Source organism: Theobroma umbraticum, unplaced genomic scaffold, assembly GCF_002168275.2.
Source record: "Theobroma umbraticum cultivar Fairchild unplaced genomic scaffold, ASM216827v3 scaffold_146.0, whole genome shotgun sequence".
NCBI lineage: Eukaryota > Viridiplantae > Streptophyta > Magnoliopsida > Malvales > Malvaceae > Theobroma > Theobroma umbraticum.
The window spans coordinates 6,582,668-6,603,905 of NW_018397265.1; the positions used below are offsets into that span (position 1 = coordinate 6,582,668).

The window sequence follows — 21,238 nt, forward strand, 5'->3', positions numbered from 1 at the left end:
AATTTATTAATAATTAATAATAAAAAATTATTTTATTAAAAATAAAAATATAAAAATTTAATTAAATATCATAAAAAATCAATATTTTCTTAAAATATTTAAATACTTTTTAAAACAATACGTCATATATATAACTAAAAAATATATATATCAAAAAGAAATCTTCTGGAACCTTCCACAGAATTTGAAATCACATCACCATGAGACGAAAAATATCGTGTTAAATGCTTTTATGAAAAGTATGAAACCAAAGGTCAAAAAAGCAGAAAATCTTAATCCAAAATGGGAACAAAGTATTCCCGTCAACCAAACACAAGGCAAAAGGGTACGTGTCAATTGTGTAATTCAGCCTTCAAGTACAAGGATATTTGTGTAAATCTAGAAAAATCCGAAGAAAAATATCTAAAGGAAGTTAATTGATAACCTCACCTGCCCCATCGTGAAACCCACGACACCACAAAAAATGAAAAGAAAAACAGACACGACCGACGTTTCAACTTTTATGACCTAAAACCCTTTCTCCCTAACTGACAACAACAATAAAAACACCACCCCTCGCGCATGTGACCTGTTTTCGTGCTACCTACTCCACGTGTCGCTTTTTCAATCGCCCTCACACTTTCCCAGTACTAAAACTTTGACATTACCGGAAGAACCGGTCCACTGAAAACATGGGCGGTGTCTGCACCCCTGAAGAGCAGTCGGTAACATCCCGGTTTCGTGCGAGACTACGACCGCGGCAAAAATACGTGGCTTTGGTGATGAATGACGTGGCGCTGGGCATGACATCGGTGAACGAGTGAGCCCGATGTGGGGTAGGTTGGCTCGGCTTGGAAAATCCGGCTCCTGAGAAAAGTTGTACTTGGAAGTTGTGTACGTGGCGATAGATGGGAGGATGGGACCCACAGAGGAGATAAGGTTTGGGGGGGTTGAATAGGTCTAGATTTTAAATTTTTTTAAGGATTAATTAATTAATTAATGGATGGTTAGGGGGTTTTATATTTTTATGGTGAATTAAAAATACATATAAATTAAAATTTTGCTGCAAGAAGTATAAATTTTATCGTTTTTAATTATTTTTAATAAAGTAAAAGATATTTTGTTATTTTATTTTTTAACGGTGTTAAAAAATATTAACAGAAAAAATATAAAATCATACAATTTTTTAAAATATATATTTTTTTTTATTTAGGTGGTGTAGGATAGTTTGGTGGTTATTTTATTATATGAATGATGATGTTGATGATGGCGTAGGATGGACCCCACATCACTATTTGCAGATCTAGGGATGGACCCACCTAAGGTGGATCGCACGTAATTCTCCAGCTCTCTCTCTCTCTCTCTCTCTCTCTCTTTCTTTTGTCCTCTAAAAATTAATTAAAATGTTAGTGAGAAACTTCTAGTAACCAACTTCTACCGTTGTCATAACTTTCATACCTACTGAAAAATGTTATTTCTTGTTTATATTTTTTTCTGTCTAAAATTAAATATAATTTTATTATTTTTAAAATAAATTTTTGGATACTAATTTTATTAAAATACTAATATTAAATGCGTTCTCCAAATTTTTTATTGGTCCAAATTTTAAATGTTTTTATTCGTCTTTGTGAGACATTTTAATGAGTAAAAATTTAGGGAAAGAGTTGAGATTTATGGAATGAACACATTCCTTTATGTTATACAAGCAAACTAAGCATTTATAAGTACCAACAAAATAAATTAATCTTTCCACAAACTTTGGGTTTTCCATTTATTTGATTGAATATATATATATGTTACTATTGTAAATTGTAAATAGCTAGAGAATTTTATTTTTTATATGAAATATTATATATACATATTTGTTGTTTCCATTTAAATCATGCCACTTAATCACATACTTCAAAAAAATCAACTACTTATAATACACCATTTGTGATCATGAAATGAACATTCTTTTTTTCCAACGGACTCATTAATGATTTATTATTTTTGTTTATACTCTAAATATGATCAATTAGATGTGTAAATAATTGAATTTGAAAAAAAAAATTAGAGAATGGAGGGTTTCAAAATATAGTTCAAAAATGTTGTAAATGAATAATATGTAATAATTTTTTAATTTTTTAAAAAATAGAAAAATGGGGATTTACGAATTTATAATTATACCTTTGTTTCCTATGATAATTCATAATTGCAAACTATACTCTCTACTTTTTTTTTTTGTCTTAGGAAAATCGTACTGTGGCTGCTAAGGGGTTTCTTTTTGAGTCTAGACAATACAGAGACGTGGGAAACTGTAACATGTTTTTTGTGGTTGAGAAACGAAGTTTGAATGAAGGGACATGACATTGATGTGTTTTTATTACGTTACCGGTAAGTGTATGATTTTTTTATTATAAAAATTTTGATTTTTAATAAAATGTTTTTTTATTAAAAAATCTAACATTTAACTAATAGACAATAATAGCTTTTCAATTTTACATCTCACTTTGTTTAAATCGTACTTAATTAATAAGTAACAGAAACTATTGCAAATGTGAAGCTGAAACGTTGTTGGAAAAAAAAAAGAAAAAACTTAACCTATAAAGTTAAAAGCTTTGCAATTTTTTTACTATATCAAAATGGTTACGTTGGGTGTGTTTAATTCATATTTAATAGTTATTCTTTTATATATTAGTGTTAGTAGTGATAGATTTAAAATTTTATATAAAAAGTGATTGATGAGTAATTATATAAGATCATAAATTTATATTTTTTAAAATTTATACATATAATAATAAGAATAATAAAAATTATAAAATGAATTGTAAATTATAATATGTCTATCACTAATTTAAGTATATCAACTGTCACGGTCCACATCAATATTAACTTATAAAATATTATTCATTTTGGCGTGTTAGTGTCACAGTTTTATTTTATATAAGTTGAAGGTGATATGAACTTATAAATGTTTATTATCAAGTATATAATTGATGTGAGATTCATAACTCCCATTTAAGTGCTTATTTTTTATGTGAGATTTATGTTTCACCGTTGGAACCATGTATTCTCTTTAAGATGAGATTCAAGACTCCCCATTTGGACTGTAACTTCTTTCCCATTTCAATAAAAATTCATTGTCTTTAGTAACTCTTTGCTAGTATCCTAGAGTTCACTCTAATATTAACTATCATAATTCACATCAATATAACTTGCAAGATATTGTTAGTTTTGGCTTGCTAATCTCGCGATTTTGTTGCATAAAATGTGATTTTGTTTAATCAAAGGGCGCCTTACAAGATAAAGGTAAATAAGAACTCGTTGTCATAAAATGAGATATTGTTTTCGTGACAAAAAGTATTTTTGATGAAGTAAATAGATAGTGTAATTAAGATCTTTCTTATTGTGAATAAGAAAATGACATAATATTTTTAAATTTTAAGTTTAAATTAAAAGTTAATAAATCAATAATTTGAATATACTATTATGAATATACTTTGTAAAATATTAATATTTTATTCTTAAAATATGTTCTAATTTATCAAATATATATATTTGATAAGTTAACTATTAACATTTTAAATTAAATGACAAATTTTTGAGTGGAAAATGAATTTGGTATTTAAACAAAGATTATTTACATGAGCAAGAAAAAAGTTTTGAGGAAAAATATGTGCTATGATTTGAGTTCCCTAAAAAAAAATTTGAAAATGTAAGACTTATTATGGTTTTCTTTGAAATTAAAGGAAAAGATATTCAAATTATACTTTTTAAATAAAAAGATCATACACTCATCAAGAAGTTAAATGTTTAAATATTATAAAATTTATTACATTATATATGTTGTATGAAAATAATTGAAAGAAGAGAGAATATAGGTAGAGTTTATCCTAAATTATTTAAACAAAAACAACCTTTTTTTTTTTGCTACTTAATATCAAACAAATAAGTAGACCTTACCTTATATTACCTAAATGGGAGTTTGAAGTTTTGATCAATGTCAAACCAACCTCCCCCAAATTTTGGTAAATTGGACAAAAAGATGCCAGCCACTTATTAAAACCTCCAAAAAAAAAAGTGGGAAATTACGAATTTTTAAAACTAAACACAAAAAAAAAGAGAAAAATCAAAGCTTCAAAAATGGCAGCAAAGGCAAATTTATAAAAGAATAAAAAAAAAGAAAATAGAAAATAATAGGGGGGCTGCAAAAACAAGCGAAGAAGAGCACCACTGGATCCGTCCCCTTCCCCTCCAAATTCGGTGGGCCCCACGCAACGGACTTCAAAGTCCTAGATTTAAATTTAGTTAATTTGACAGAAAAGCAACTTCCAAAAAGAAAATAAAAAAATAAAACAAAAAAAAAAAGGACAAATACTGGGAAGAAGAGACAGAGAAAAAAAGGCAGTGAAGTCCCGTGAATGACTCATCAAAGGGAACCTGACCTGTTTTGCCTCCGTTCTACACGCGCCTGTCTTTATCCTTTATTTAATTAATTAAATATTAAATAATAAAAAAAGGTAAAATCAAGATTTGCCCCATGTTGGCGACCATTATATATACCCATTCCGTTTCCCTTTCCCCCTCACCCAACGCTCCGCATTTTCTCTCTCTACACTCTCGCGTTCTCACTCTCTCTAGAACACGCCCGCCCCCGCCTTGAGTTTCTCTTCATTTTCTTTCTCTTTCTTATTCTTTTTCTCGCCAGCCAAACGCATTCTCTCACACACCCTTTTGACCCCTTATTAAATCCTCCCCTTCCCTCACTTGTGTTTTCTACTTATTTAACGACGACTTACTGCATTGAACACTTTTAAGGTTGTTTTCTTTGTAATTTTCGAGACTGAAGACGTTTTCCAATGGCAATGGAGGATAACAAAGCCAACAAGAAGAGAACCCGGGAAGAGTCTGAGGGTAATGAGTCGGAGGCTAACTCCGTCTCCAATTTAAAACTCGCTCGAGTCTACTCGGCAGACACGGGCTTCGACTCGCCCGAGTCTACTATCGTGGAACCCGACCCGGATGACGGGAATGTTCAGTCGCCGGAGGTGAAGCGTATCCAGGAGGATTTGTTGAACATACTCGACGATTCCGACCCGGTCATTGGACCCGACCCAGCGATTCAGGGACTCGACTCGGTCATCAAAAGCTTCGAAGAAGAAATCTTAGTTCCGACTCAGGCACCGGCACCGGCGGTGACGTCGGATTCCGGTGAGTCAAGGCCTGTGCTAGGGTTTCTTTTAGAGGCATCGGATGATGAACTGGGTTTGCCTCCTAGTTTTTCGTCTGTTGAGGAGGAGCAGAAATTTGGCACCGTTGCTTTGGAAGAAGGTGTAGATTCAGGAGCCGTCGGAATTGGGGAGATGATGGGGTACGAGTTTCCGATTCCGAGTTTCGAACCTTACGAGTTCGGAATCGGCGGCGACTCCGACACCAACAACAATAATTATAGTAACAGCGCTGATTTTGTAGCGTTAGGCGGTTTGTTTGAACCGGCAACGGATATTTCGGAGCTGACATGGCGGCCTGAATCGCTTTCCGCATTGTAATTATATATATAAAAAAAAGAACACAAGCAAATCGAAAAGTGTTGGTGCCGTTTCGAAATGTTGACAAGGACACATCCGTTTTAAAAAAAAAATTATTTAGGCTTGTAAATTTATTAAAATGATAAAGTAAAGAAAGAAGAACAATAGTTAGATTTGAAAATGTGAATGGCAGGTAGCAGCTGTTTATGTTTATATATATATATATTAATTGACCTATTCTTAATTAGTTTAAATTAAGTACTAAATATATAGAAAGTTAAAATGAAAATGAAATGGATTGGATTGGATTTTGTGATCAATTACTTCCTGTTATACAGATTTGATTTTATTAATCATTAAAATTATTATATAATGTTTAGATTTTATTTATTAAATTAAATAGAGTAAAACATTAATAAATATAATTAATCGTCCGTTACTCTATTTTATTTAAATCTAGTTTTATTAATGATAAATTTTAAATTTTTATCATCAATTTTTTTTAATTAGAGAAAATCGGGAAGATTTTATTTTAATTTGAATCAGATTGATTCCTTGAAATAAATATAAAATAAAAATACGAACGCAATAACCTGTCGATGAAGCTTTTAAATTGATGTTAATTTCATCAGATCCAATTTTTATTAAAAATAATAAACATTTATTCAATTTAAATTTAAATTTAAAATATATTTGTATTAATTAATTGATATTAAAAATATATTAAATAAATGATTGGACCGGTCCAGGTTGAGAAGAGCCCATGGATTAAAATTTGAAGAGTACAAAATATTAAAAACAATAATAAAACACAAATCATAAAATCTTATCCTGCTCGCTACTCTCCTCCACTCAAATGGCGCTAACCATGACCATCAGCCATGGTAGCGGTACTAGTGGCGGTAATGGGGTCCGAATCATCTGCGACAACCCCACCAAACAATCCTACACTCGCCTCCCTCCTCGACGACGCGTCCTCTTCCCCACCTCCCCCAGAATTCTCCACTTAACGACCTTCGCAGCCAAAAAGTTCTCCCCCCGAACCGGACGCTTCGACAGCAAGAACCGGAGAAGCGCTCTCACGACGAAAGAACAAGATGAGGAACAAGAGCAGCAACGAAAGACGGCTGAGATTGAAGAACAGAAAGTTGTTGTTGGGGTTGGGTTTGATAACGTTGGTGGGAGTTCTTCCGAGGTTTCGGCTGATGGGAAACCGTTTCCGGAACTTCCTGGTCTTCAGCCTGATTTGTGGGAAGGTCCTCAGTGGGATGTTCTTGGTTTCCTTGCTCAGTATTTGTGGGCTGTTGGCATTGTTTTCGCGGTATCTCTCAGTGCTCTTTATCACTGCCTTTTTAGCCTTTTGTTTTTGTTGTGATAATGCCTGAAATGATCGATATTTGAATTCACATAAGCATATGAAGGGTTAGAATTCGTTGGTTTTAATAAGAGTAATGAAATTTTTGCTTCAATATGAAGATGGCATGATACTGGTAATGGAAAAATGACACTCAAGTGGTTAGAACTTTACTTTGAGTTTGGAGAGTTTAGGTTCAAAATTCAATTCTTGAAGAGTTTATGAGGTGACAGATGTGGTGAAGAAAAAAAAAAATCCTGCTTGTGGACAGTGTTTTCTTTTCATAATCATCCGGAGTAGCTATTACCATGGCAGGGGTTGGGGATAGCTATTCCTCTTGGTGAGGAATAAGGCGACAATGCCATTCTGTGGAATGCTGTAGTCATTGTATCCAACAAAACATGCTGAAATTAAGTGCTTGATACAATTGAGATCTAATATGCAGTCTTAATGAGCACAAATTGCTGAAGGTTGAAAGTTGTATGACAACTTTGTAACGTTACATTTTAGCTTTCTCTTTGTCGTAACACGTCTAATTGGATAAGGCGCTGTTTCATGATCAATGTAGACAGTGTGTAGATTCTTTTCTGGATTACTTGAAGGATGGTTTGAGAAGTTAGGTGGATCTAAGTATCTTGCTCATCACTAGTTGCAGAATAAATTATGTGTTTTTCTTTGAAGACAATTGGTTGAGAAAGGTCTCTTTCATATGGTTGGAAAAACATGGAAGCGTTAATGTCTAGAGAATTAGGTGGAGAAAACTTCTGTTTAAAGTTTTACTAGTTATCTATTTCAGAAGCCCTTTTGAAAAATTAGTGGGAGAATTTATTGAGCCCAACGAAATCTATTTCCATGCTTGTTAGATTGTGATTGCTGAAAAAGCCTTCATATTGTTTGATGAATGGCAGAGTGAAGAATCCTACTTTTCATAATGATGCTGGAAAATTCTAACCTGTTGGTACATCTGAAATATTTTGCTGGTTTTCTGCTTTTTATACAAATTTGCTTTCAAAAGGCACTATCTTGATGATTCTTCAATCTGATTACTTGCATTCTATTTTATCAGTTAATTGCATGTGGGATTGCTGTGGCAACTTACAATGAAGGGGCAACAGATTTTAAGGAGACTCCTGCATACAAAGAGTCTATCCAATCTCAAGAGCTTTTAGAAGAACCTGACTCTAATTCAGATGTATTCGAATCGAACCCTACTGAAGTTGCACCTAGTTTGGAGTAGCTGCTGTAAAATGAACCTAAAAGGTCTTTATATCTGGATTGATAAACAAATCACTTGAAGTCAAGCTTTTTCCTTGATTTGTATGGTAATGTATGTAATTTACCTTTGCAAATATTGTATCTTAATGATTTTGAGATAATGTTACAAATTATTTGATAGTTGGCATACATTAAAGGCACAGTTGACACGTCCATCAATTGTAGTCTTTTACTTGAAATAGTTCTTCTTAGCAAGGTCTTAAGATTTCAGTTTCGGAGTGACATTTCTTTTTAAGGGTAATGCACTTGCTTGGGGGCATGGTAAACCCTTTTATGAACATGAAGGGTTTCAAATCAATTTCAAAGTAAAGGTTTAGCAGATTAAGGATTTGTGGGAAAAATTAAAACAAGTAATATTTGTTTGTGTAAGATAGATTTGTTTTTGATGTTCCAATTGTGCTGGTTAGTACCCTTCTTTGAGATAACATACATTCAACTGCCCCCCCTTCCTGTCTCTTCCCCTGTTCTCCCCTGCTTCTCCCTATAGCTCTTCTAATTATTGTAGAAAATTTTCAGAATCATCTATAATTTTCATTATATAAGAATTTTACTGGGTAACATCTGTTTTAAAAAACGGATTAAGGATTCTGCTGCAGTGTGGTATAGAAAAACAAAGAGTCAAGGAGGGATTTGCTGTTGGAAAATTATGATAGTGTAGATTTTTGGGTGCACATTCTCCTTTTAATTACAGATACTGCTTTCTTTTCATTTTTGTTTCTGCCCAATGAAGTACCATGTTGAAGCTGAGTAGGGTATGGCAGTGAGTGCAGCCATGAATTGATTTTTGGAAGATCATGATTTATGTATTTAAGATTAAGCCACTTAATTTGACAATGCTTCTGGTGTACTTGGATCAAACAGCCATAAACTATTATATAAGAAGCTACTGCATATCATTCCAAAACAGATAAATTGCTGTTCCAATACATTCTACATTGATATATAGGTATTAACTATCGAAACACAATGAATAATAGGTAAATCTAAATAACAATATTACTGATCCTAAATGTCTCAAACTGGTCTCCATCATCAGATAACGTAAACAAACAAAACACCAAACCCATAAGCACCTAATAAATCAAACTGAGTGCCAGTTTTGAAAGCAGAATTGCAGCAAAAGTCACCATTGTTGAGAGACCTTTTGACTTCAGTCTTCCAGCATTGCTCCGGCTGAACCCTAGTCCCATGATGCTTGGTCTTGGTGCCACTGGAACAGTTGGGTGCGCCATGGGGGAAGCTGGAGAAAACAGAGCAAATTTAATCAATTTCGGGTCTTGGAGGTAGCAAAAGAAAGGGCATATATAATAAAAAAAGGCATGAATGGGTCATAAGATAATGCGAAAAATTGTTTGATTACCAGCGACAGAAGAGTTGTGCTTTGCCCCTAGAGAAACCTCAGAACCAGGAGGAGAAGGCACCCCTTAAAGAAAAGAATGCAATATTATCAATTAATCAAATATTTATAAGACCAACATGAATGGAAGGTGGTTGATTGAGAATATCTGAATGGTACCTGAGCAAGTAGAGGCGTTAACTTGGAGCTTGCAAATAACAGGTAACTGCAAAGCACGTGTCCTGTTAATAGGAAAATCACTCAATGTGGTATTATCGAGCAAGAGGCAAAGACAGCCTGGTTGCAGGGTGTAGAGCTGATTGAGGTTGTCACAGCACGCCTGCGCCGGCACCTGTGCTGTGCCCTGCACAAAAGGTGCACATGGCATCAGTGCCACCAGGCGTGGGCTGCAGTCAGCAATGGTTGGACCTTGGGTGATGGGGTCCTGAGAAAGGGCAGTGGGAAGAGTGGCAACGAAGAGCAGGAGCATAACAATGGATGTGAAGGGAATGTGAGAAAGAGAGAGCGAAGCTGCCATGGTGTAAGTTTCTTGGTGCAGAAACTGGGGTTCACTAGGTAACCATTTAAGATGGGAATGCATGGATTGAGTGTGAGTTTTTGCATGCATGGTGTGTGTTACTTATTCCAACATGCAAATTTTGTTCTCTCCCTGTGGGACATAACTGTACTTCCCAGCTCAAAATATATGACACTTCTTTTTGGAAATTCAATTTATATATATATATATATATATTTGGTCTATAAATAATAGCACCATTGGAAACTTTTTGATGAATTCATGTCTGAAGCATCATAATTTTTTTAATTAAACTATAAAATTTTTTACTTGGAGTCTCAATCAATTTAGGACATGTAATTAGAAGGAAAAAATAAACCGACTTTATTTTATTTAACACAGAAGCTGGGAATTTTACACTGCAATGAGCAGCTCGCCTAATCCTAATAACACATGGAAAAGGAATACTCCAAACCCCAAATTGAATCCAGCAAGCATTCACCTTCAATCCCTTCAACTATATATACCACTCTTGCCATTGCTTCCCCCACTTTTGATCTTCATAATCTCGACGATCATATTACATTAATATTTGGAAGCTTTTCCTTGTGATCTCCTATTCGTCCATTGTTTCTCCTGTCAATGGAGCCGTCTGATCTTGAAGCTATTGCAGCAGCCATGAGGCTTGATCATTCTTTCCAACATACCTATCGCTGTTCTTCATCGAGGGTTGAGTTTGGTAACAGAATACTGATGCCGCTTTCTGCTTTCGACTCTCTTGTTGATAGAGGTGTGGAGTCTCCATGGCTTTTCGAGCTGTGCAATCCTGTAACAGGCAAAACTTCTCATTGTGGAGTTCTTGAGTTTACTTCCTATGAGGGTTTCGTGTTGTTACCGAGGCAGATGATGGAGTCCATGGAGCTAGAGGAAGGAGAGCTTGTAACACTAACGAGCGCTTCTCTTGACAAAGGAATCTTCTTGAAGCTTCAACCACATACCAAGAATTTCATGGGACTCTCTAACCATAGGGCGGTGTTGGAAATAGCTTTCAGAGATTTTTGTTGCTTGACTACCGGAGATACCATCATGATCATGTATAACAACATCAAGTTTTTAATCGATGTTATTGAAGCAAAGCCCTCTTGGGCCGTCAATATCATTGACACAGATTGTGAAGTTGAGTTTGCTCTCCCATTGGATTCTGAACCACCCCAAGAAGAAGAGAAAAAGCCCAAAGAACTTCAAAAACAAAAGCAGCCAATGGAGGAAGTAACAGTCAAGTTCAAAGCGTTCAACGGCATAGCAAGGCGCCTTGATGGAGAATCTGTGACAGAACAGGTTGCAGTTGGTGATAATGACGACGATGATTCGATGGTGAATGTTGAAAGAAAGCCATGCGGATCAAAGAAAGTTGTGCTTGGTTCCAATGTTATTCAATCTCAAGAAGGCTCAACCGGTGAACCATCGAGAAAGGGTAGGCAAGAGGAAACCAATATGAAGAAAGAAGAGGAAAAGTTCCAGCCATTCACCGGAAGAAGTTATATGTTGACTTAGGATAACAGTTTCCGAATTTGAACCTTTACTTTAGTTTATTTTTTCTGATACAATTCTAGCTTTAGCCTAGCTTTGTTTGTTTTTTTACCTTTGACCAATTCATATGTGCAAACATTTATGATGGGCACTGAATTTTCCTGTCACCCACTTTTAAAAGTTAAAAAAAAAAAAGAACAAAAAGGGAATGAAAAGCAGAAAAAAAGGGCAGGGAATTGTTTGACTGCTGTCAATTTTTGTCTTCTGATTAAGATGATATTTATATAAAATTTTAAAATTACTACATGGTCTCTTTTTCATTCTGATGTGAGTAATATATATTAAATAAAAAATATTTTAACAAATTAATACCTGTTAATCTGATAAAAAAATTAATTTTAAATAAAAATTATACATTAATTATTGAACTAAATATTCCAAAGATACTGATGTCATATTTAATAAGAAGTAAAAGATGTATGGCAAAAATAGAGATTGCTTCCAAAGCAAGAAATCTCTGACGAGTGAAGTCTGATATGAATGATGCAAAGGTGGATATACCATTCATAGAATTTAATCACAACTAACAGAATAAGGATGACTGATACCTAAATATATTCCCACACCATAATTAATATATAAAAAGTTTTGAGAGATTCATTGGAAAAATGTTAATGAAGATAATTGAGGGCTTTGCTATCAGTGTCAAGGTTAGCTATACAAACTCTTATCCAAATTTATGATGCTGTCACATGCTTCATCTCCCATCATTCTGCTGTTAGCCACAACTTTCGAAAAGATGGGATTTCTCAATCGAAATGGTCCAACAATTGGCATAAAAGCTGGGCAGCTTCATGTCTATTCGTATAGGCCATGAACCCAACAGACACTGGCATCTGCAGCTTTGCATAGAATTGTTCTATAAATACAAAATAACTACTAGAAAGTAAGAAGAATGGCAATGGCTTCTTGGGCTAAAAAACTCACCAAGTGCCAGTTCAGGCTCCGATTTTCTTCTCCAGCTTCTCTCAGCTGCCCTCCAGAGCCACTAGTAATTGCTTCTCTCTCCCAATCTCTATAACATTTTTTTACAGATACTAAAAGTATGTTCTTGTCTATATATATTCATGCAGGAAGTGGTTTTGGCTGCAAATTTAGGATGTACCAACTGCCAGAAAAGAGTAGCTGATGTAATCTCAAGAATCCATGGTAAGCTTTCTTCAAGGCTTAATTTCTTGGGAGTACATGCATATTCGAAGTGATCAAAACAAAATGGAATAAAAAAGGGTTTTAAGCCCTTTTCTCCTGTTTGGTTCATGGAAAAATTTCAAAAAAAAAAAAAAAGAATCCAAAAACGAAAAACATGAACAATATGTATTAATTATTATCATCTCTGAATGTTTTGATGCTGCTTGATACTACATAATTAATATGCAGATGTGGAATCCGTCGTGGTGCATGTATTGCAGAGAAATGTGACTGTCACACGTCAGCCTTTCCGCCATGGATCTTCTGGAAAAAAAACTTAGATCATTGCTGCCAAACTATACATATAATTTCTTAGTCGTGTAAGTCAAAATTGGAGGAATTGAATCCAGCCCTTTTTCCATTTTTCTTATGTACATTTATGCTAACATCTTATTGTTCTTTTTATAATTAATATTATTAATATGTGACCAGAACGTCTATAAGATTAAAACTGATGAATTTGTTAGAAGAAGAATTCCTATCCAAATTTTGATATATAATATAATTAAATTACGAGTACCCTTTTATTTAAGGTTAAATGTATATATTTTGTATTAAAAAAATTAAATTTCGAATTTATTTTCAAGTTCCTCATCTTGGGAATTGCTAGACCAATACAAGTCTTGTATATACTTGAGATACGAGTAAAATTGCTTTTGATCGGCTTAGTGTAGAAAAAAGATTTAGATTTGTATCAATTTTTCAATATATAATTAAATAAATTTATTTGATTAAGTGAAAAAAAAAAGATATAAGTCTAATTATTATTAAAAGAAAAATGGTAAGCAATATAGAAGTGAAAGGGTAGGAAACATGTCATAATAAAATATACTTTAAATTAAAGCTACAAATGCCACCAACATTCCTTCAGGATTAGCAAAAGTAATTAAAAATTAACAAGGGGAATATAATTGCATGGGCAGAGTCGATGTCAAATCGTCAAGGTCAGCCATTAAATGTAGAATATGATTTGCAGCTAACCAAATGGAATGAACCACATTTTTGATTTGTTATTTTCTGTTAACATAAAAGAAAATCATTGATCGTTCATCATATAATCTTTAGGTGGGTCCTTAAGAAAACAAGACCATACACAAGAATTTTTAAATACCCTATTTCATTACTAATTATTAATTTATTAGCTTCAAAAATTGTTTTTTAGTTTCTTCTTCACACATGATTATTTTAAGTTTTTTATTTTGATTTAATTATTTTTACTAGAAAAAGTTCATGACATTTGCAAATGTCAAATGTATGGTAATATGGGGAGAAAATAAGCCCTTTGACCTGATGGAACAAAAAAAGAAAAAAGCAAAGGAAATTAAAAGGCAGGTAGGTTGGTGAGAGAGTGAGTAAGCAAAATCCCTAACATCTCATGACTCATTAAAACTATTGTAGTAATTTTAGGATTACAACTCATTGAATTGAGATTAATATAATTTAAAAAATGGGTTTTTAATTAAGTTTTTGTATTTTTATCACATAAACTAAAGTTTTTTTTTATTTTTCTCAATTGAGTATTTCATCTCATAATGAAAATGTATCAGATATTATTTTTCATGATAATTGCCATTTACTATATACATGAAATTTAACTAAGTAAGATAAAAGTTAATAATATGAAAATATTTTTATGATGTGACATGTCACATTACGTCAAATTCTACATATACAAAAATGACAATTATTATTAAAAATAACATATGTTACATTTTTGTTATGAAATACGAGTTCAATTGGATAAACAAAATAACATGAGCTCAATTAGATACAAATAAAAAAAACTTAATTAGGTATAATAAAAATATAAGAATTCAACTGTAAAAGCAAACATAATTCAATAATTTTTTTATTATTTAAGTCTTACATTGATTATTGTGGTTTATATGAAAAGCAGCAGTTAAATGACAACAATTATAAATAGAATAAGCATCTCATACCGCGTTGACAAAGGATATTTATAAAGATTTATTCTTAAATTTTTTTTTCTTTAATTGGATTTGGAACATACATGTAAAGTTATGCCTTCCTGTTTGAAAGAATAAGCCTATAGAAGGAAGAAATGGATGCTTTTCTCCCCGCAACACACATGAAACTTATAAAAACAGCACCAAGAGGTCAAGAATAATGGGCAACAAGCTACACCTACACCACCCCCCATGGCAGAATCAGATTCCAAAATTAACATAGAACAATTCCAATAAACCAGCTCAGTCATGATTCCTTTTCATTCTCAAAAAATTCCCATCATTTGTCTTTTAACATCATCTTTTCTGCATTGTTCAAACACCCATTGTTGGATTCCTTGCAGGCTTCATGACAGAAAGGGCAAGCTCCATTTCCACCAAATAACACCTTTCATTGATGATAAGCTTTTTTGCTGTTTCATTTTTTGTTTTTACCTGTAATTAATTTCTCTGCAAATTTACATGCATGGCAGTTTTGCTGCATGGTAATGAAGATCAACATTGACTGCAACGGGTGTTACAGAAAAGTAAGAAGAGCCCTTCTTGATATCCAAGGTGAGATCAAATCTTCATAATCAGACTTGCTTTTCAAACCCTTTTTTCCCCCATTATCTTTTGATTTGATTCCTGCTATAACTCTGATGAATGTAGAGTTGGATACGCATTTGATAGAGAAGAAGCAGTGCAGGGTAAGCGTTTGTGGCAGGTTTATCCCTCAAGACATCGCCATCAAAATAAGGAAGAAGACCAACCGCAGGGTGGAGATACTGGAAATACAGGAATTCAACATCGACAATGAACAGATCAGTCATGAAGAGAAGGCATTGATCAGTTCCTGGAATCTCGAATCCAACCAAACCCATGTCGCAACCTGTGTAACATGTACATGAATTTCTACACATATATATAGAAATTAAGATGATATGCTAGCTGCATCAAGTGAATATATGTAAAACCCTTATTTGTCAACTGTATAGAGCTGTAACTATACCTGGTTATCATCATCATCTTTTTTTTTTCTTGGGTGGGGGAAGGGGAAAGGGAAAGCGGGGTTGATGGTATAAGAAGGAGCTGATCAATTTCAACTTGATTAAGGCCTAAGAAGGAAAAAGAAGTACCAAATTTGATCGGGAGAGGTCAGCTCTGTCATTGTTCTTCAGGTTTTCTAGATTGGAAAGGAAGACCCTTCAAATACGTTAATACATGTGCTTGATTAATATGACATTTTGTTCTGCACTTACATACGAGGAAGTCTTAGAGAGTGTTCTATTAAGCATTTACATTTTATTAATAATTCTAATAATAATAATAACTTTTCAATATATTTATATAGCAGTTTATATAAGTGTGTAATTATTTGTAAGAAGGAAGAGAAAGAATAAAGAAAATGCAAAAATATTTGAATTTTGTCTCTTAGAGTAAATTAGTTGATTAGTTAGTCGATTAAGCGAGCAATTAATTGTTGAGAAATACAAATTAGTTGATTATTATGAATGTTTAATCAAACTAAACAAGAATAGATATAAAAAAAGAAAAATCAAACAGCTAAAGTTATTTTTGATTCTTAAAAGTCATAATCTTTGAAAATTCAACATACTTATTCGATGAATGAATGCTTAGAATTTTGTTCGAAGTCTATAAATATTTTATAAAATCATTAACAACATCTAATAATTAAACTCTTTTTAAAATGAATAACAATCGTCAAATGTAATTAATTGCAAATAGACACAGATATACAATAGATTAACTTAATTTTGGAAATTAGTTTACAGAAAGGAAATTAAGATTTAGAAACATGATCTAATAATTTTCTTAAAAGAACATGAAATGTAAATTATATCATAAAGTGGTTACTTTAATCATGATTAATTGATAATCAAAAGTATATATGGCATGATAAACTTGTTCAATTAGACAAGACTAATCAATTATATACTATATATATCAATTAAATGGTAATGGTTTAATAAATTTATTTAAATGGATTATATCTATATATGGAAATTTATGTGGGTTACAGGTTCCGATATGTTCTAAGGCATAAGTTCTCTTATTGGCTATCATGTTGGACGGTTTGAATGGTTCGGTCTGCGCTGCTGTGGGTCCCGCTATTTCGTACTTTGTGATTAATACCGTACGTCCCTAGCCACCGCGCCTCGTCGTACTTCGCCACTTCAATCCTCAATCGTCATCATTCATCTCTCACCTAATCTTTCTTTACGTACCTGATTTCCACGCATTCTGCACCAGTTTTAAATGGAAAAGGATTAGAAGTCTCCGGATTCCTGGTTCTCTCTTGTCAATGGCTGCCAAGTTGGGTTCGTTTAGGTACTCTCTGCTAGAGAAAAGGGAGAGAACAAAGGGGTATTCAGTGTTGGGATTCTCCTACGAAGAAGGAGAAGAAGAGCAAGGGCAAGGATGGAGATGCTTTTCTTACCGATTTATAAGCGACAAAATAACTGGGTTCTGGAAAGATGTTCAAGATGTTGCAGGCAAGGCATGGCAGATGGGGAAATCGGACCCCAGAAAGATTATTTTCTCAGCCAAGATGGGTCTTGCCTTAATGCTTATTTCGTTGCTTATTTTCTTAAAAGAACCCTTCAAGGAGCTTAGCCAGTACTCTGTTTGGGCTATTCTCACTGTTGTCGTCGTCTTTGAATTCAGTATAGGTAATTTGGTTGGTTTTATTTTTGGGTTTTTTTTAGTAGTAGTTTCCTTATGTGGGTCATCAATCATATAACTCATAATTGTAAATTCCTGTCATCCTACTATTTATTTATGGAATTTCTGTTCAATATGTTTGACTGCAGTTTTTTCTTCAAGAATTTTCTTTTGTTTTTGGGTTTGTTTAGAGGTTTTGATTCGGATTGTTGCTTTTATTACTTCTTTTTGCTTCTTAAAAAGGGAGACACAATCATAATTGATAAATAATAAACAAAGAGTAGTAATTATATGTAACATCGATTCTGATATGAATTTTTTTTATATTCTGTTCTAAGAAATTTTTAATTACATTTTTTTAATTCTTCAAAAATATTACTCCTATGAGCTTTTGCATCCGAAAGAAAGAATCAACAAACAAAAAGAGACTTAATTTTATCTTGAGGTAGTCTTTGTTATACTATTGTATTAACATGTTAGTACCTCTCAGAAGAAATTTGGTACTTGTGAGAATTCATCTTGTATTGGTTTTGTTTTGTTCTTTCTTTTCTGGCTGAGCTCGTCTTCATTTGTATGTTCACGTGTGTATTTATATATGTGTTCTGTAATGTATGTAGTAATTACTGTGTCTAAGTAAATAAAACCTATTCATTGTTTGGTTGCGTTCTAATAAATTCAAGCATAATTTCTTTTTCTGAAGGCCTGAACTGATTAGATGGTGTTATTCTATCAAACCGGTAATCACGAAATACTGTTTGAGCTGTCAAGCTTCATTTGATTTGGCCTGCAGATTTTTAGTTAATTTTTTTGTTTGTTCATTGTTTCTTTTCCTGTTTACATTTACTCTCATTTGCATAAAGGAATACGTGTTTTGTTTTCTTTACAACTTTTGTGGTCACCTTATTTCTGCAGGAGCAACTCTTAGCAAAGGATTTAACCGTGGGCTGGGGACATTATGGGCAGGAGGGCTCGCTCTGGGTATGGCAGAATTGTCAGAGTTGGCTGGAAAATGGGAAGAAGTTGTTATAGTTATTAGCATCTTTATCATAGGTCTGGTTTTCAGGTCAACATTGTTATTGCATATATTTATGCTATTAATTGTAAGAGTTGTTACCTGGGTTCTCTGACATGCTGTCCCTTGCCAGGATTCTTTGCAACTTATGCAAAACTATACCCAACCATGAAGCCTTACGAGTATGGATTTCGAGTGTTCTTGTTGACATATTGTTTCATAACAGTTTCTGGGTATAGGACAGGGGATTTCTTGCATACAGCTGTGACGCGATTTTTGCTAATAGCACTTGGTGCCAGTGTTTGCTTGGTTGTTAATATATGCATTTACCCCATCTGGGCTGGTGAGGATCTACACAATGTGGTGGCAAAAAACTTTATGAGTGTGGCAACTTCTTTAGAAGGTTAATATGCACAAAATGTTTACTAATTACTCATCAAATTTTGTAAGTACTGGCTCATTTCTTATGCTTGTTTTCTTCCACTTTTGATCAGGATGTGTTAGAGGATACCTTAACTGTGTTGAATATGAAAGAGTCCCTTCCAAAATTCTAACTTATCAAGCATCAGATGACCCCGTTTACAATGGCTACAGATCAGCTGTAGAATCTTCCAGTCAGGAGGAAGCTCTGGTATTATTGCACTTATGTTACGTTTTTCCACCTGTTACCTGAAACGATATTATTCTCATCTTTATTCCCTTTTTTCTTTTGCAATGCCAAGATGGGGTTTGCCATCTGGGAGCCACCTCATGGTCGTTATAGGTCACTTGGTTATCCATGGAAGAATTATGCCAAAGTAAGTGGAGCACTGAGGCATTGTGCATTCATGGTCATGGCATTGCATGGCTGTATACTTTCAGAAATACAGGTAGTTATTCTTCCCTATCTCTAAGTTATGCAATTGGTTGCCCAATATGATTATAAGTGCCTTCCATTCTCAGGGTTTATTTGTTCCACAGCAGTGTGATGCTAGGATCCTCAAGTTGTTGGTTTTCCCTCTTCAGTTGGCAGTGGTTCCTTGTGAATTTTTATTTGTGCTTAGCACTAGAAAAAAATTACTATTTATTATCATCCAAAATTTCATTTTTAGCTGTTCTTTTGGAACAACAGGTTTTTTTTTTTTGAAAAGCAGAACAACTGGTTTATTTTTCCAATAACAATATTCTACTGGGTTCTTGTGGTGCTTTTGTTTGTTTTGACACTGAGAACAATACTCCTCTGTGGCCTTAGTAAAGCATGCTTGTGATGCAACTTGATTAGTAGCTTTCATCTGATCTAAATCTCTTTTTGGCCATCATGCACAATTTTGCTAAATGCTTCTGCTCTGTTCATAATTGTACCATAGATTTGGTTTAAACCATGCCTAAATACCCCCTTATCAAACTTTTTAGAAAATATTTTTGATAAAAGGATTCTGTGAATTCAAATAATGAATTGTAGAAATAACCTTCTTGGAAGTGACAACATGCCACATTGAAATTGTTCTGCTAGGAATCATGATTGGCAATTAGAATTTTCTGATTGATAATTATCCATTCAAATGCTACCTGATTGAAATGTGCTTATCATTGTGTGTCACCTTTTTTTTTTTTTAAGAGATGGGCTTGCAATTGTCCTTAAACTTCGTGTATTTTAAATTATAACATTTGTATTTGTAGGCTCCACCTGAACGGAGACAAGTCTTTCGTCTTGAACTTCGGAGGGTAGGTGCTGAAGGTGCTAGAGTGTTGCGTGAGCTAGGGAACAAAGTTAAAATGATGGAGAAATTAGGTCCTATTGACATACTATATGAAGTACATGACGCTGCAGAAGAGTTGCAAAACAAAGTTGACCGAAAATCATACCTTTTTGTCAATGCTGAGAGTTGGGAAATTGGAAATCGACCACAAAGTCCCTCAGAGCCTCAAGATTTACTGAACTTGGATAGTGAAGAACACAAAGTCCTGGGTTGTAAGTCCCTCAGTGATGCAGTACTTGATCTCAGATCAGTCACTATACCAAATAGTTGGGATGGCCAGAAGACCCATGTGGGTGCCAACCCCACTGTGCCTCCTGGTGCATCATCTGAAGACTTATTTAAGAAACAGATATCAATGCCTGCACGCACTTCATTCATTGCTGATACAGTGCCATTGGAAGAGTCAAAAACATATGAGAATGCAAGTGCATTATCATTGGCAACATTTACCTCACTTTTGATTGAATTTGTTGCAAGGCTGCAAAATGTCGTTGACGCATTTGAAGAGTTGAGTGAGAAAGCAAACTTTAAGGACCCTGATGAGCTACCAGCAGCTGCAAGAGAGCCCATTGGCCTTTGTTCCAGATTGTTTAGATGTCTGAAGTTTTAGAATTGGCATATAACACCTTAGTTAAAGATTAGAAAAGATAGATTCGGAATTCCTCAGTGCCTAAATCAGGGATTACAACTTAACATGTGGGCCTCAACAGTTCAGGATTTTATTAGTCTAAGTTCTGAAAGTTGTGGACAATGATTTCTGGTACCAGGTCATGCTGAAGAAGTGTCTCCTTCAGATGATGTTTTATAGGTCGATGACAATGGATCTGACGGAAGGGGAAGGCAAAATTGCTGTCATAGCAGAACTGAAACCAAACCAACAACATACTTGGCTGTTGGGTAAATATTTGACCTCTAGTGTATATATATATGTTAACTGCTTTAGTCTCAACTTAATTCCCCTATTAAATCATGGGAGATGGTTTTTGTTTTACTATTTGAATAACTCAAACATGAAACTGCCATCCTTTCCAGGTCATGGCTTTAATTATGATTTGATTTCCATTGTCATTCATCCCATTCCTCTGATATCTGTTTTATCATATGTTT

The 21,238-nt window shown here is 33.9% G+C and overlaps 5 protein-coding genes, 1 long non-coding RNA gene and 1 pseudogene across 6 annotated transcripts; 6 read left to right on the forward strand and 1 right to left on the reverse strand.

Annotated features, from left to right (window-relative positions):
* The first annotated feature begins 4,541 nt into the window (after nucleotides 1-4,541).
* LOC110422693 (uncharacterized) lies at nucleotides 4,542-5,851 on the forward strand. Its single transcript, XM_021436705.2, has one exon. The coding sequence runs from the start codon at nucleotides 4,821-4,823 to the stop codon at nucleotides 5,508-5,510; it is 690 nt and encodes a 229-aa protein (XP_021292380.1). The 5' UTR covers nucleotides 4,542-4,820; the 3' UTR covers nucleotides 5,511-5,851.
* Nucleotides 5,852-5,982: 131 nt separating this feature from the next.
* Nucleotides 5,983-8,353, forward strand: LOC110422694 (AT-rich interactive domain protein). Its single transcript, XM_021436707.2, has 2 exons — nucleotides 5,983-6,810; nucleotides 7,910-8,353. The coding sequence occupies exons 1-2, from the start codon at nucleotides 6,346-6,348 to the stop codon at nucleotides 8,078-8,080; spliced, it is 636 nt and encodes a 211-aa protein (XP_021292382.1). The 5' UTR covers nucleotides 5,983-6,345; the 3' UTR covers nucleotides 8,081-8,353.
* An 838-nt stretch (nucleotides 8,354-9,191) lies between these two features.
* LOC110422840 (Bifunctional inhibitor/lipid-transfer protein/seed storage 2S albumin superfamily protein) lies at nucleotides 9,192-9,992 on the reverse strand. Its single transcript, XM_021436847.1, has 3 exons — nucleotides 9,635-9,992; nucleotides 9,479-9,541; nucleotides 9,192-9,358 (listed from the first exon to the last, which is right to left on the reverse strand). The coding sequence occupies exons 1-3, from the start codon at nucleotides 9,990-9,992 to the stop codon at nucleotides 9,192-9,194; spliced, it is 588 nt and encodes a 195-aa protein (XP_021292522.1).
* A 511-nt stretch (nucleotides 9,993-10,503) lies between these two features.
* Nucleotides 10,504-11,525, forward strand: LOC110422780 (ubiquitin fusion degradation protein 1 C pseudogene; annotated as a pseudogene).
* Nucleotides 11,526-12,404: 879 nt separating this feature from the next.
* Nucleotides 12,405-13,199, forward strand: LOC149526818 (uncharacterized). Its single transcript, XR_016351633.1, has 3 exons — nucleotides 12,405-12,552; nucleotides 12,635-12,710; nucleotides 12,939-13,199. It is a non-coding gene; the product is annotated as an uncharacterized LOC149526818 (long non-coding RNA).
* A 1,652-nt stretch (nucleotides 13,200-14,851) lies between these two features.
* Nucleotides 14,852-16,046, forward strand: LOC110422754 (Copper transport protein family). Its single transcript, XM_021436766.1, has 3 exons — nucleotides 14,852-15,077; nucleotides 15,190-15,271; nucleotides 15,368-16,046. The coding sequence occupies exons 1-3, from the start codon at nucleotides 15,066-15,068 to the stop codon at nucleotides 15,604-15,606; spliced, it is 333 nt and encodes a 110-aa protein (XP_021292441.1). The 5' UTR covers nucleotides 14,852-15,065; the 3' UTR covers nucleotides 15,607-16,046.
* A 717-nt stretch (nucleotides 16,047-16,763) lies between these two features.
* ALMT9 (aluminum-activated malate transporter 9) lies at nucleotides 16,764-21,203 on the forward strand. The gene is given in 7 exon segments (XM_021436703.2): nucleotides 16,764-17,388; nucleotides 18,293-18,430; nucleotides 18,526-18,795; nucleotides 18,887-19,023; nucleotides 19,115-19,261; nucleotides 20,052-20,690; nucleotides 20,693-21,203. Coding segments are annotated over 7 exon segments (1,731 nt in total). The 5' UTR covers nucleotides 16,764-17,021; the 3' UTR covers nucleotides 20,726-21,203.
* Nucleotides 21,204-21,238: the final 35 nt, after the last annotated feature.